Source organism: Schistocerca serialis, chromosome 3 (genome assembly GCF_023864345.2).
Source record: "Schistocerca serialis cubense isolate TAMUIC-IGC-003099 chromosome 3, iqSchSeri2.2, whole genome shotgun sequence".
Lineage (NCBI taxonomy): Eukaryota > Metazoa > Arthropoda > Insecta > Orthoptera > Acrididae > Schistocerca > Schistocerca serialis.
In genome coordinates this window covers 694,794-711,784 of record NC_064640.1, presented here as the reverse complement: position 1 = coordinate 711,784, position 16,991 = coordinate 694,794, and the positions used below count along the sequence as shown (strand labels likewise).

Below are 16,991 nucleotides of genomic sequence, written 5' to 3'. Positions count from 1 at the left end.
AGGTGTTAAAAATATGTGGATCACTGTCTGGTATACTTTGATGATGTATATGTTCGAGAATTAACAATGAATTAACGTACTGCACACTCATCTATCTACATCCGCAATGGTACTCGCAAAGTAGAGGTGGGGACGGTTTAGCGACGATACTGAAACTGGGAAGCATGCTGTTGCATAATTGGTCGGTGTTGAAATTACTGTAAAATTGCTCAAATTGTTTGCACTATCCACTGTGATGCTTATTATTACAGTACACCCACGACATCTTTTCAATCCCATCCATCCAATGGTATGCTGTTGGTTACTACATAATGATTGACTGACATCACTTGTTTGAGATGGAGAAAGAGTTTTGGTGGATGGGCAACACCTCTGGGGGTTTCTAGCACCAAAACAGTGATCACGTACATGACTTCAGTATAAGGAAGCAATCGAAACAGAACACAGAGTCATCAGCTTTCTTGTCACTGTGACAGATGAGTTTATATGTAGAGGTCATCAGTCACCTTCGGAGAGCAGATTGGAAACGCTCCACAACGCTGCAAAAATCTTCCGGTTTCCTTATGTTGTAACTGTCTTTTACTTAAACTTTTATTTAAAATCGTCCAGTGCGTGTGTGTGTGTCATTGTAGCAGCAGCAACAACATGATTTACACTGTGCTACATCTAGTATTCTGTGAGAGGCAATGGTTTGGAACGTGTTATTGTCAGTTTAGAATCTGACGCAAACATCGAAGTCGTGGCGGGAAAAAACAAAAGGTATGGCAGTGTACAAAGGGTGTTACAGCAGAAAAAAACAGTGTTTGAAACAAGGAGACAGGGAGCCTCCCTTGCGACTGACAGTATAGTCTGTGGGATACAGTCATACTCCTACAGCACAGGCGTAAACACTTTACACTGGTCTGGGCAAGCGACTTCGATCACTGGCCGCCTGCTCCAATGGATCAATACCTGTGTATTTAATAGGATCGCCACATGCGCCCGATGCCAGCATGCAGACGGTATTTGTTTTAGATATATGGGAAGAGAGAGATGCGGTAAAAATCATGTCAAGTTCTCTATTGTATGAAGTTAGCAGAGCTTTTATAGTTCGTAATGTTGGGGTGATAGACGTGAATGAACCCTGAGGGACGTGGATCTGCTTCAGACTGTAGTACCTGGATTATGTTGAGTCTTCCTCATTTTCCCAATAAGAAACACCAACATAACTGTTCTTATAGTCTTTATACTACCCCATGTTGCAGGAGCGGGTTTCCTTTGGCACTGACCTTACACGTCGTACACTGTTGGTGGAGCTATGCCAACATGTTCCCATTTCCATTGAATTGTCAAAACACGGTTCTGTCGCTCTAACTCAGCTTAGCCTGTTTCTACACAGGTTGCAGAATGTGGTAGATATAGCTTTCTCTTACTTCTGCTCAGTTCCGACTTAAAATGGAACGACCGCATGTGCAAAGCTGTAGGGTGGCAGCACAGAGTCTAAGGGGCAGTTGCAAGATGCATAGGGACTATCTAAAATTTTACTGTAGCAGATAGGTTCGAAAAAGGTGACTCATTTCGAGATATGAGAGTGCCAGAAATATGATTCACTCATGGCTGTAGTCATTAAAAGACTTCTCCATAGGATCCAACGCAGGTATGTAGTGGAATGGAAAGACTTGATTCCAAATGACAGACATATTTTCTACCAGAAAGCGTAGCGCTAGAGATCTGAAAAGCTAGTGTACATTACTTACAACTTCAATAAGCACACCATCTACTGTTTGTGATCCTTCTCAATCGATCATCGCCCATCACTCTGTGGATATATCACTGAACCTCTGACGTGGCGTCGAGACAGAATGCGTTACAGATACTGGAGAAATATATAGCGACGGCATGAGAGAGTCGCAAATACAGACTTCATCCACGTTCATTAGCTGTATCACTTTTTAAATTCCATGATTTTATTATGAGCTTAAATCCATCGGCTACATGTAACCGCACTGTTGGTCTGATAATATAAACTCCGGCGCTCATCGTCTATATTCGGTGTCGCGGTATTTGTCTGGAAAAACTACCTAGATTTATAAGACTTGTATAGCTTTTGGCATGGATATTGTTAGCGATCCTTGTGAGCGCCTGTAGAACCAAGACCACTTGTGGCAGGAACATAGTCTTGTTTTTAACATCTGGCGGCTTGTAAGACGGTTACGTTTCTCTTTCTAAGACAACGCGGTACCACTCGCAAGAAAAACTTATGAGGCATGTCCACCCATCACTGATTTTCGCTCAGTATCGTTTTGTATCACCAGCAATCAGTTATTGACGAAGTATTATACTTGGTAGTAGGTTTTTTTTTTTAAAATACAGTCAGAGAGAGTCCCTTTAGTCAGCTGTAGTGCCAGTTCTGCCAGTGTCGTGGTAATTGACGTCTGCTTCACATCTCCTATGCAACAAGCTGCATAAATTTAGGTATTAACTGTGTTTTTCTTACTTGTCACTACTTTTTCCGTGTGTTTTTGCTTTTAGGAAACTTTAATTTTCGAGTACTAGTAATAGTGTTCCATAGATTTCGTGTTTGTTTTGAATACAGTCCAGAAACAGTCAGCTTCCAACAAGAAGTGTCTAGTAACCACAGTTTAGTCAGCTATCAACCGCCTTTAGTGAGTTAGAAGTCTAGTTAAAAGTTGACTACTTAACTCTCTACAGTGAATTGTTGATTTCTTAGGATGGATACGATGTGTGACTGCTGTGTACGGTCGCAGAAGGAGCTAGTCACTGTTCGCCAATGGCTGAACGTGCTGATGGCCGCGGTCAGCCGTCTTCAGGCTGCTGCCATGGAGTGTGGCGGCAGTAGGGAGTCTGGTGCGTCGCATGGTACACCCCAGGTGTTACATGCTTCACTCAGTCCCTGCTGTCGAGGCATCTTCGCGGGTTCCGGGCGCCGTTGGGCCACCCTCTCCCCAAGGGGAGTGGCGGGTTCAACGGTGTTCGCGTCACACGAGGCGGAGGGTCAATGTAGAGGCTGGCCATGTGGCATCGCCTGCTCTGCCTGTAGGTGAACATGTGGCTGCTCCTTCAGGAAGGTTCGAGCAGGCACACGGGGGGTGGGGTTTATTAGTGATTGGGAGCTCCAATGTTAGGCGGGTGATGGAGCCCCTTAGGGAAATAGCGGAAAGCTCGGGGAAGAAGGCCAGTGTTCACTCTGTCTCCTCGCCAGGGGTCTCATCCGAGATGTGGAGGAGGCTCTTCCGGCAGCGATAGAGACCAGTGGGTGCACCCGACCGCAAATTGTTGCTCATGTCGGCGCCAATGACTCCTGCCATCTGGGTTCAGAGGTCATCCTCAGTTCATATAGGCGGTTGGCGGAGTTGGTGAAGGCGGAAAGCTTCGCTAGCGGGGTGGAATCTGAGCTAACTATTTGTAGTGTCGTTCCCAGAACCGATCGCGGTCCTCTGGTTTGGAACCGAGTGGAAGGCTTAAACTAGAAGCTCAGACGATTCTGCAGAGATCTGGGGTGCAAATTTGTCGACCTCCGCTATCGGGTGAAGAAATGTATGGTCCCCCTGAATAGGTCAGGCGTGCACTACACGCAGGAAACGGCTACAGGGGTAGTGGAGTACGTGTGAAGTGCACATGTGGGTTTTTTAGGTTAGAGAATGTCCTCCCTAGGCCCGACAAGACGCCTCCTGAGACACGACAAGGTAACAGTAGGCAAAACGCAACAGGGAATGACAATATTAATGTGTTAATAGTAAACTGCAAGAGCGTCTATAGAAAGGTCCCAGAACTGCTCTCATTACTAAATGGTCACAATGCCCACATAGTACTGGGGACAGAAAGTTGGCTGAAACCAGATGTAAACAGTAATGAAATTCTAAACTCAGATTGGAATGTATACCGCAGAGACAGGCTGGACAGTGAAGGGGGAGGCGTGTTTATAGCAATAAAAAGTGCAATAGTATCGGAGGAAATTGACGGAGATCCGAAATGTGAAATAATTTGGGTGAAGGTCATGGTTAAAGCAACTCAAACATGGCAATTGTGTGTCTCTATAGGCCCCCTGGCTCAGCAGCTGTTTTGGCAGACCACCTGAAGGAAAATTTGGAAAATATTTTGAGTAGATTTCCCGACCATCTTTTAGTTTTGGGTGGAGATTTTAATTGACCAGATATAGACTGGAAGACTCAAATGTTTATAACGCGTGGCAGGTACAAAGAATCCAGTGAAATTTTTTAAAGTGCATTATCTGAAAACTATCTTGAGCAGTTAAACAGAGAACCGACTCGTGGCGATAACATATTAGACCTTTTGGTGACAAACGGACCCGAACTATTTGAAACAGTTAACGCAGAACAGGGAATCAGCGATCATAAAGCAGTTACAGCATAGGTGATTTCAGCCGTAAATAGAAATATTAAAAAAGGTAGGAAGATTTTTCTGTTTAGCAAAAGTGACAAAAAGCAGATTTCAGAGTACTTGACGGCTCAACACAAAAATTTCATCTCAAGTACAGATAGTGTTGAGGATCAGGGGACAAAGTTAGAAACCATCGTACAATATGCATTAAATGAGTATGTGCCAAGCAAGATCGTAAGAGATGGAAAAGAGCCACCGTGGTAGAACAACTGAGTTAGAAAACTGCTGCGGAAGCAAAGGGAACTTCACAGCAAACATAAACATAGCCAAAGCCTTGCAGATAAACAAAAATTACACGAAGCGAAATATAATGTGAGGAGGGCTATGCGAGAGGCATTTAACGAATTCGAAAGTAAAGTTCTATGTACTGACTTGGCAGAAAATCCTACGAAATTTTGGTCTTATGTCAAAGCGGTAGGTGGATCAAAACAAAATGTCCAGACACTCTGTTACCAAAATGGTACTGAATCAGAGGATGACAGACTGAAGGCCGAAATACTAAATGTCTTTTTCCAAAGCTGTTTCACAGAGGAAGACTGCACTGTAGTTCCTTCTCTAGATTGCCGTGCAGATGACAAAATGGTAGATATCGAAATAGATGACAGGGGGATAGAAAAACAATTACAATCGCTCAAAAGAGGAAAGGTCGCTGGACCTGATGGGATACCAGTTCGATTTTACACAGAGTACGCGAAGGAACTTGCCCCCCTTCTTGCAGCGGTGTACTGTAGGTCTCTAGAAGAGCATAGCGTTCCAAAAGATTGGAAAACGGCACAGGTCATCCCCGTTTTCAAGAAGGGACGTCGAACAGATGTGAAGAACTATAGAGCTATATCTCTAACGTCGAACAGTTGTTGAACTTTGGAACACGTATTATGTTCGAGTATAATGATTTTCTGGATACTAGAAATCTACACTTGTACGCCCACTGCTTGAATACTGCTCACCGGTGTGGGATCCGTACCAGATAGGATTGATAGACGAGAGAGAGAAGATCCAACGGAGAGCAGCGCGCTTCGTTACAGGATCATTTAGTAATCGCGAAAGCGTTATGGAGATGATAGGTAAACTCCAGTGGAAGAATCTGCAAGAGAGACGTCCAGTAGCTCGATACGGGCTTTTGTTGAAGTTTTGAGAACATGCCTTCTCCGAGGAGTCAAGCAGTATATTGCTCCCTCCTACGTATATCTCGCTAAGAGACCATGAGGATAAAATCAGAGATATTAGAGCCCACACAGAGGCATACCGACAATCTTTCTTTCCACGAACAATAGGATACTGGAATAGAAGGGAGAACAGATAGAGATACTCAAGGTACCCTCTGCCACACACCGTCAGGTGGCTTGCGGAGTGTGGACGTAGATGTAGATGATGTGTGATAGGTTCACCTTGAGCATCAGGCTTATAAAGTATATATATATATATATATATATATATATATATATATATATATATATATATCTGTGTGTGTGTGTGTGTGTGTGTGTTACGACATGTGCAAAGAAAATGACTATGTCCACTCGAAAGGAACATATGGATCTGATGTGAAATACTGCGTAAGCAATGGGAATGGAAGTTTTTTTTTTTACTTGGAAATGTGCGTCAAGTCATAAGAATGGTACAGATATTCCTGTTTCCAGAGCCACAGCCATCAGCAGGGTGTATTAATGATACTTCGCTCGTCGAATGTCGTCCAATTGAGACTGAGATCGTAATATTAACGGTAAGTAGAGTGATAAAATATATATGTAGCCGCTTTCCTGGGATGATTCTGTCTGGAGGTGGGTGGCGTTCGGCGGCGGTGCCCTGTAGCGGGAATGATTCACATTTCCGGCTAAAGGCAGGAGCTGTCCGAATGGGAAGGCCTGTTTCGATACGTTGATGTACCTGACCTAACCATGTCGCCCTCTAGACGGCTCAGTATCGAACTAAAACTCTGTATGTGTTGGGCAGCCTCCGTCATCGCGTGTGTTCTCCATGGAAATTTGTGAAGATTCAATACAGACGTGTGTTTGCACTGGACCATTATTTCCTTCCACGTAAATTGTCCGGTTGACCGCGGCTTCGTATTTCCCGTGGTGCGTGGTGTGTGTTGTGTGCATCTAGCAGGTGAAAGACAGGTGGAAGACATGTTTGCTGGTTCTCTAAACATGAAAAACACCTTATTTGTTTTGTAAATTACAAGGATGATTTGGAATCTGGTATATCACCCACATCGGTATTCGAGAGTGGAAATATTAGTTTCCTCTATTTTTTCGGGCTTTCATGTAAAGGTCTTGGCAGACGAGATAAATTTCTAGTTACTCAGTGGTTTGCAGCACCCTTCACCTCGCTAAAGTTGCGGGTTTCTAGAGGCATAATTACCAGTCTATATCTTCGACATTATAGTGTGCAAGTGATCGGTAGCATACCGCTTAGTGCTTGATATCGAGCAGTATCGCGAAAATGGTATGATATTCTGGCAAACCATGTGAAAATACATATGCTCATGTAATCCCAGAGTCTTGAGATGGGTGCAGAAAGCAAGCAAGTGAGCAAGCTGGTAGGGGCCAGAAACTGTAACCCCTTTGTGCCAAGAGGAACCGACCCAGTCTTTGTACAATAGTTTGGAGAGTCATCTCGGACCACTGAGGGTGCTCTGGTCACATGTTAGGCCAGCTGAGAATGAAATAGATATACTATGCCTGTCTGAGCATCACATTGTTACTGATATGGATAAGGTAAATGTAAGTGGATATAAGCTCTCTGCGCATGTAATGAGAGAAAATATGGAGAAAGGAGGAGTTGCCATATATGTCAAAAGTTATCATTGTGCAAAAAGTATAGAAACAAAAACGTTTTGTGTAGAGAAACATATAGAAGCATGTGCCTGTGAGCTTAAATTAAATAAAGGCACATTTATAATTGTAACTGTATATAGGTCCCCATCAGGAAATTTTCATCTATTTCTGAAAAATTTGGACTACTTGTTGTGCTATCTGTCAGACAGGGGGAAGCAAATTATTATTTGTGGGGACTTCAATGTAGATTCTCTGAAAGAGGGTAATAGGGAAAATGACCTTGAAGTATTATTCGGTTCTTTCAATTTGACACCTGTTATTGATTTTCCTACTCGGGTGGTAAAGGATAGCAGCTCACTGATAGATAACTTCTTTATAGACCAAGATAAGTTTAACCAGATAAATGCTCAGCCTGTTGAGAATGGTCTTTCTGATCATGGTGCACAGCTAGTTACAATATATGACATAGCTCCATTCAGCAATACTAAACAGTCCTCCAAAGTAGTACGTTCAGTCAACGATTTAACAATTGCAAATTTCAGGGAAAGCCTACAGCAGTTAGACTGGGATGAGGTGTGCCGTGAACCTGATGCCAATTTAAAATATAATTTATTTCATGACATTTTTGTAAATGCATTTGAAAACTGCTTCCCCAAGAAAATAGTTAAATATACTCGTAAGAAACCTTGTAACAAACCATGGCTTACTAAGGGTATAAAAATATCTTGTAACCGGAAAAGGGAAATGTATCTGACAGCAAGAAAGAGTAGTGACCCAGAAACTATCAAAAATTATAAAAACTACTGTGTTATATTAAGAAAAGTTATTAAAAAATCCAGGAGTATGTGTATCATGTCTGAAATCAGCAATTCTGATAATAAAATTAAAACAATTTGGAATATTATTAAAAGAGAAACAGGTCAACCAAGAGCAGAGGAAGACAGTATTACCATCAAATTGAATGAAAACTTTACGAACAAAAAGTAAGAAGTTGAAAATATTTTTAATAATCATTTTCTAAATGTTGTGGATATAGTAGGATCCAGGTGTTCATTAGGCTGTTAATGGAAGAGGCCATACCTATGCAATTTGATACAATTGAAATCTCACCCACTTCTCCCTCTGAAATTAGGAAAATAATAAACTTGCTTAAAAGCAAAAACTCACATGGAATTGATGGCATTTCCAGCAAAATACTAAAAGCTTGTTCTCAACAGATAAGTAAGATTCTCAGCCACCTGTGTAATAGCTCTCTGGAACAGGGCATTTTCCCTGATAGACTGAAATATGCTATTGTTATACCTTTGCATAAAAAGGGGGATAGATCTGATGTCAACAATTACCGTCCAATCTCCCTTCTAACAACTTTATCCAAAATTTTTGAGAAAGTAATGTATTCAAGAGTAGCTTCACATATCTGTAAAAATGAAGTACTAACAAAATGTCAGTTTGGTTTCCAGAAAGGTTTTTCAACAGAAAATGCCATATATGCTTTCACCAGTCAAATTTTGATTGATCTGAATAACCGAACACCACCCATTGGGATTTTTTGTGATCTCTCAAAGGCTTTTGATTGTGTAAATCATGAAATTCTGCTAGACAAGCTCAAGTATTGTGGCATGAGTGGGACAGTGCACAAATGGTTTAATTCGTACCTAACTGGAAGAGTGCAGAAAGTTGAAATAAGTAGTTCTCGTAACATGCAAAGATTAGCTTACTACGCCTATTTTCACTCATTGCTTTCATATGGCATCATATTTTGGGGTAATTCATCACTGAGGAATAAAGTATTTATTGCACAAAAGCGTGTAATCAGAATAATAGCTGGAGTCCACCCAAGATCATCCAGCAGCCATTTATTTAAGGATCTAGGGATATTCACAGTAGCTTCTCAGTATATATACTCTCTTATGAAATTTGTTATTAACAACCAAACCCAATTCAAAAGTAATAGCAGTGTGCATAACTACAATACTAGGAGAAAGGATGATCTTCACTATTCAAGATTAAATCTAACTTTGGCTCAGAAAGAGGTGAATTATACTGGCACTAAAGTCTTTGGTCACTTACCAAATAGTATCAAAAGTCTGACAGATAACCAACAAGTATTTAAGAAGAAATTAAAAGAATTTCTGAATGACAACTCCTTCTAGTCCATAGAGGAATTTTTAGATATAAATTAAGAAAAAAAAGAAAAAAATATTTAAAAAATAAAAATAAAAAATAAAGAAAAACAAAAAACACAAAAAAATAAAGTTGTTATATTAACTTAAGTATGTTGTTAAATTAACCTAATTATGTCATGTATTAGAAAATTCGACTCGTTCCACATCATTACGAAATATCGTATTCATGATCCATGGAACTAGTATTAATCTAATCTAATCTAATCTAATCTGCGTGTGCGGGGGCAGATGACTTTTGAGCGTCGGCTGTGGTGGATGACCGCCCGACCTTGCGGCAAATATCTAGTGCTGAGAGGAGTATATACGGTGCAGGTGCTTATGCTGTCTGTCTTCACAGTATATGTACGAGTGTCTGATGGTCGATAGACACATGCACTATACAGAAGTGGCGATTTTGTATGGCGCAGGATACGAATTGTGTGTTTACTACAACGATATGGTATGTGGACATTGGTTTCGTGCTAAAATACTCAAGCTGCCGTCGTCAGTCGCAGAGCAGTGTAATTGAGGAAGTGTCTTTCCATATTTGACCATCTGTAGACCCCTTTTGCAGGGTCTAACTGTCAGTACAAAATGGCAACATGCACAAAATAGTTTTGCTGTTGAAAGTCTTGTATGCAGAAAAAAATGTTTGACAGTGCTCCCACACTGACAGCAGCGGCAGTTTGGCGGGTAAATTCAGTGAGAACCAATCAGAATGCTCCATTCATTCACAAGCCATCCTTTGCGCTGGGACATACGAGCCTCTACAGTCTTATTCGAACAAGATGGCGGCAAGGTATCTACAGAAAGTTCTGAGAGTAAGGAGATGTATTCTCTGTCCAGGTGTTCAAAGACAAGTTGAAAGAGACCATCCATCCCTGGCATGATGCTTTCCCTCATCCGCCATTTTTTTTATTTATTTATCTCTTGTTCCGGTGATCCATGTTGTAACAGTATCACAGGATATGGAACGTGTCAATTTTACAAGCTTTTGGCCAGAATTTATGGTAATACATAAAATAAAACAAAAACAGTAAACAGTAACTTAGGTCCCACTACAAAAAAAAATACATTTTAGAAATAGATAGAGATTACAAAACAAAAAACAGTAAACAGTAACTTAGGTCCCACTACAAAAATACATTTTAGAGAGAGATAAAGACTACAAAATAATAAGTGTTACAGAGAAATAAATATTGCAAAATATATGTTTACAGTAAAAATATTCGGTATTACAAATACAAATTTGGGCATACATTTGCAATTTACAATACAAGAGATGTTAAACACTGTAGTTCAGGAACTCTTCTAATGTATAAAATGATCCTTGCAATAGGAACTGCCTTAAGGTTTTTTTAAACAGGAGATCATCATCTACCAAACACTTAATTCTTGAAGGGAGGGCATTAAAAATCTTACAGCCACTGAAATGGACTCCTTTCTGCACCATACTTAGATTTGGCTGTTCATAGTGGATATCATGTTTCCTTCTAGTATTGTGACTGTGATATGCACTATTCAGCTTAAAGATGGATTTTTCTTTCCTTATGAAGCACATCAATGAGAATATACACTCCTGGAAATTGAAATAAGAACACCGTGAATTCATTGTCCCAGGAAGGAGAAACTTTATTGACACATTCCTGGGGTCAGATACATCACATGATCACACTGACAGAACCACAGGCACATAGACACAGGCAACAGAGCATGCACAATGTCAGCACTAGTACAGTGTATATCCACCTTTCGCAGCAATGCAGGCTGCTATTCTCCCATGGAGACGATCGTAGAGATGCTGGATGTAGTCCTGTGGAACGGCTTGCCATGCCATTTCCACCTGGCGCCTCAGTTGGACCAGCGTTCGTGCTCGACGTGCAGACCGCGTGAGACGACGCTTCATCCAGTCCCAAACATGCTCAATGGGGGACAGATCCGGAGATCTTGCTGGCCAGGGTAGTTGACTTACACCTTCTAGAGCACGTTGGGTGGCACGGGATACATGCGGACGTGCATTGTCCTGTTGGAACAGCAAGATCCCTTGCCGGTCTAGGAATGGTAGAACGATGGGTTCGATGACGGTTTGGATGTACCGTGCACTATTCAGTGTCCCGTCGACGATCACCAGTGGTGTACGGCCAGTGTAGGAGATCGCTCCCCACACCATGATGCCGGGTGTTGGCCCTGTGTGCCTCGGTCGTATGCAGTCCTGATTGTGGCGCTCACCTGCACGGCGCCAAACACGCATACGACCATCATTGGCACCAAGGCAGAAGCGACTCTCATCGCTGAAGACGACACGTCTCCATTCGTCCCTCCATTCACGCCTGTCGCGACACCATTGGAGGCGGGCTGCACGATGTTGGGGCGTGAGCGGAAGATGGCCTAACAGTGTGCGGGACCGTAGCCCAGCTTCATGGAGACGGTTGCGAATGGTCCTCGCCGATACCCCAGGAGCAACAGTGTCCCTAATTTGCTGGGAAGTGGCGGTGCGGTCCCCTACGGCACTGCGTAGGATCCTACGGTCTTGGCGTGCATCCGTGCGTCACTGCGGTCCGGTCCCAGGTCGACGGGCACGTGCACCTTCCGCCGACGACTGGCGACAACATCGATGTACTGTGGAGACCTCACGCCCCACGTGTTGAGCAATTCGGCGGTACGTCCACCCGGCCTCCCACATGCCCACTATACGCCCTCGCTCAAAGTCCGTCAACTGCACATACGGTTCACGTCCACGCTATCGCGGCATGCTACCAGTGTTAAAGACTGCGATGGAGCTCCGTATGCCACGGCAAACTGGCTGACACTGACGGCGGCGGTGCACAAATGCTGCGCAGCTAACGCCATTCGACGGCCAACACCGCGGTTCCTGGTGTGTCCGCTGTGCCGTGCGTGTGATCATTGCTTGTACAGCCCTCTCGCAGTGTCCGGAGCAAGTATGGTGGGTCTGACACACCGGTGTCAATGTGTTCTTTTTTCCATTTCCAGGAGTGTATATTGCGCAGTGGATGTAATTATTTCAAGCTATTTAAAAAGATTCCTGCATGTGGCTGTAGGATGGACTCCACACATGACCCTTTTGGCTCTTTTTTGTACACACAGTACTTTTTTAGCCAGTGGCTGATTTCCCCAAAATATAATTCCAAATGCCATAATTGCATGAAAGTAACCATAATACGCTGACTTCATGGTTTCCATATTTCTATAAGAAGAAACAATGCGCAATGCATATGTTGCTGAACTTAGTCTTTTGCACAGATCCACGATGTGGTTGGACCAATTCAGTTTGCTATCAATATGCAAGCCTAGGTATTTTGAGGAATCTACCCTGGTTATTGTCTGCTCACCTACCTTTACAAATATTTCCTCATCTTTGGATGTTTTGTGGAACTGAATGTAGTTTGTTTTACAATAATTTAAAATAAGACCATTAATGTTGAACCAGTTCACCGTTTCATTTAAAACCTTATTTGCCGTTACCTCAATACCAGTAGTTGTAGGACACCGAAAATTCCAGCCACGCTACGCAAACATATTGCATCTGTACGTGAGCCATACTGGGCAGGAAAACACATGCACGTGGCCAACACGTCTCGCATGTGCTGTGGGATGTCCCGTTAGGATCGCTAGGATGATTGCACCCTGTGTTATTCTGGGAAGGGTTGTAGCAGATTTCTATAGCGCATCCAGAGGGAGACTTGGCTGTTATTTATATAGACATGTGACGTCAGTATACTATTGACAACCTTTTAGCTGCGCCTCTGAGGGTGGGCTGCTATACGAACATAACTGCCTGGCAAGGACCTGTTTATGCTATTAACATAAAACGCTTTTTTATGCTTTGTGATTTTTGATGATATTGACATGTATTTCACAGACTTATTACTAGTCGTTACGGATATATGACGTATTTTTCAAACTTCAAGCCTTTTCCCAAATTGCTATATAATATACCAGTGTGTTATCTATTTTCAAATTAATGATGTAAGCATGTCTTAGGGGATCCTCCGTTAACCATTCTAAAGTGGTGTATACAATGATTATCCTTGCATAGATCTATTAACATTCTTTTGTATTAAGACTCCTTAAAAATTGAATCTGAGATATGATATACACAACAGCCTATTGAAAAATAAATAGTCCACACTAACGCCCCATGGTTGGATTCCTGAAGCTCTGTCATCATCTGACTAGAGAATTTTGTCAGACCATCAATACTTGACCTCACTCGCTCACTACCATATGCATTGACAATACTGCTTGTCAATATTACTAATATTGACAATACATCAATACGCGCTCTCAGACGGTCAATAGATTGACCGTTTGACAATATTATTGAACTTGTGATGGCCTCTTCGTATTGAGTAGGAAATCACAACAGTTAGATATCTACTTGAATGTATGTATCCAGGCGACAGTTTCTTGTGATGAAAACCTTTCTATACGTTTATGTGCCTTCGTATGAATACATTATGGCTTAAAATATTTCATACACTGAGGGAGATGTCTCGGCACCTGCAGCTCGAATATTAAAAGGTAAACCACCTGCACTATGAGTCTTATAAGTTAATATATTACGTGGATATAACACCAACGTAAACATTCAACTGGTATTCTGTCTGCTCTGTGAACCGCGAATGGGAACTTCCCATACATTTAGTAGGCGTATACATGGGCGAATGTACAAATAATATCTATGGAAGGTGTTGAAGTAGCTGTTAACTGCGCAGTGTGTGGTCACTAGTAGATGTATCTGTAAGTGCGGATATTGTACGTAATTATTGTTATTCGAGCTATCAATATTTTAAAAGTTTTATCGATTTTATTACCTGACTATCTTTGTATTAAGCTTGTTAACTCTTCACGTTTGAAATGTGTCAATTGTTTTTGTTGTGATCATTTTGTGATTCGAATAATTATTTGATGTTTCATTATCGAAGACGATGAGGCTTGTGGGTCTCGTGGAAGTTTTCGACTATTCAAAACATCTCTCTCTTCAAAAACGTGAGTCAGTCGTTTCTCTGACTCATGCTCACGGCCATGATTTTCTTTTACTACAAAATCCGCACAACAAAGCTGGCATCAAATACAAGGTAGGCCCTACTTTACATCTCTCTTCAGTTGTGTGTTGCAGTAGGCTTTCACTGTGGTCGCTGCCTTACTTGCAAATGTGCACCGCGTTTCTTCATGTGTTTTAGTTGCCCGTCCGTGGACAGCTATGCAAGTTGTGTCTGCATCATATCAAGGATATAAATCGCTTTATTTTTTACGATATACACAGAGGTACCGAACTTTTAGTTTTTCCGTAAGTGCAGTCTAATTCTAATATGCTCACTGATGTCAACGCTGTGAATCCAGAATATAATTAACACAGTTGTTCAAGTTGAATTGCTGCACTATTCATCCTGCCATATTGTTTAAAGCATTTTGCTGTTATATTACAACGGTCATGTTAATGCACTACACTAACATACCTTTTTTAAATTTAAATGAACTAGATTATTCTCTTTTCTTTAAGGAGTAACAGAAAAATTATGCAGCTTTTGTGTGATAGAAATCCAGAAAAATTTCCTATCAATGAAAAGTTGCTGCTACTTTCCATTATAGTGCATATCGTAATTTGTGTCATTAATGCAGTTGCATTGTTTAATATGCATGTTGTATTCAATGTATTTTGGAGACTGCATCACTGTATGTGATGTTTGCATTCTTAAATGTCTAAAGCTTTGTTTTGTTTGGTTCAGTGTTGCTACTATGTTCTGTTTTGCCCAATCAAGCGAAGAGGAGGGGGGGGGGGGGGAGAGAGAGAGAGAGAGAGAGAGAGAGAGAGAGAGAGAGAGAGAGAGAGAGAGAGAGAGCTACTACACATGGAGCCAGTACAATATGTTTTAGATCACAACCTAAAAATATAGAAGTGCTAGCTGGACATGTAGTAACCACACTGCTGGGGCCATTGACAGACACAGTTTCAAGCACACAACCTATTAAGGCCATTCATTGGGGAGTAACTGAAAAGCAATACCATATTTATTTTGGGTAAAAATGAATCTCTATTGAATGTATAAGTTTTGTGTGGATTTCATAACCTCCGTCGTCCTTTTAACTATTTTTTTCCTGTCAGTCATTGAATCAAAGTGTATTTCCTGAAAGACTAAAATATGTATCGTAAGAAATTTAATTATTTTTATTTTTTATTATTTGTCTTTCATAGACACCAGAAACCAGATCTGTGACACAGCTTTAATTACTGTTGTTATCAGGATTCTAGGGATATAACATGTTTGACTTCATGCAACCCTGAATATGGTTACCAGTGCCATGAAAATGATACAGATAAGATCTTTGGAAAAGTTATTAATTGGTTTTCGGCAAATGGGCTTGCTCTGAACTTTGAAAAAACACAGTACATCCAATTTTCTGCTGCAAAAAGTATAATTCCTTCAATAAACATAACACATCAAAAGAGTCAGTAGCCAGGGTAGATCGTACTAAGTTTTTGGGTGTACATATAGATTATGATCTTAATTGGAAAATTCATATTTTGGATCTCCTAAAGCGACTAGGTTCAGCAACTTTCGCAATCAGAATGATTGCCAATTTTGAGGATGTAGAAATCAGTAAGCTAACATACTTCCACTCTCTGACATCATACGGAATAATCTTCTGGGGTAACTCAACACTTAGGCAAAGGTATTCATTGCTCAAAAGAAAGTAGTTAGAATAATGTGTGGAGTTCATAGTTGCACATCTTATTTATTTATTCATTCGTGTTCTGTAGATCCAGTATACAAAAGAATTGCATGGATATGGAACGAGTCACAGGATAAATTAACACAGTAACCTACTTGTATATGCTAACAAATGTAAATTGCAATTGGTGTATAAGAAACAAAGTATGTTAATAGTTACAGGCGTAAGCAGTTTTTATTGTGAAACAGGAGTATAAAATGATAAAATAATAAATTACAATTTTCCATATTACAAACTATACATTAGCAGGAATTTGATAGTGCCAGTTGCCTGAAGACGAATCCCCATACTGGTGTAAGATGTATTAAGTTACAAAGTGGCAATAGCAAATATTAAAAGTAAAGTATTACATCTAAGTTACAATGTTACATTAAAGAATTGATTAAGAGAGTAAAACACTTTTTCCAGAAGATATTCCTTCAATTTACTCTTAAATTTTGGCATCTCACTGGTAAGATTTTTTATGTCAGATGGGAGTGCATTAAACACCTTTATGCTTGAGTAGTATACTCCCTTTTGTATCAGACTCAAGTTTTTTCTGTCAACATGAAAGTCATGTTTTGTTCTTGTGTCATAGTCATGATAAGAAGTATTGGTTTTGTACATGTGTAGGTTCTTAGCTGAAAAGCACATAAGGGACAGGATATATTGTGAGGTCAATGTTAATATTTTGTGTGTTTTAAAAAGATTTCTGCATGAACGATTACTCTTAACTCCACTTATAATTCAAACTTCTCTTTTATGAGTTACAAATACTTTATTTGCTATTGGTTGGTTACCCCAGAATATCTGTTTATAAGGTTAGGAATTCTTACAACTGCCTCACAGTACATTTACTCAGTAATGAAATTTTTTCTCAATGACATGGACCAGTTTAAAATCGACAGTG

General features: G+C 40.8%; 1 protein-coding gene across 8 annotated transcripts in view; it reads left to right on the top strand.

Moving 5' to 3' along the window:
• Positions 1 to 14,038: 14,038 nt before the first annotated feature.
• The window catches only part of LOC126469654 (leucine-rich repeat protein 1-like), an 86,855-nt gene continuing 83,902 nt past the window's right edge, over positions 14,039 to 16,991 (top strand). For 5 of the 8 annotated variants that reach the window (XM_050096777.1, XM_050096784.1, XM_050096783.1 and 2 more), the window contains exons 1-2: positions 14,039 to 14,107; positions 14,293 to 14,445. In XM_050096777.1, the coding sequence (XP_049952734.1) occupies positions 14,296 to 14,445 (150 nt within the window). In that variant the 5' untranslated portion in view covers positions 14,039 to 14,107; positions 14,293 to 14,295. Of the gene's footprint in view, positions 14,123 to 14,292; positions 14,446 to 16,991 lie in introns of those variants that run through there. The other 3 variants (XM_050096778.1, XM_050096780.1, XM_050096781.1) reach the window with 3 other exon arrangements.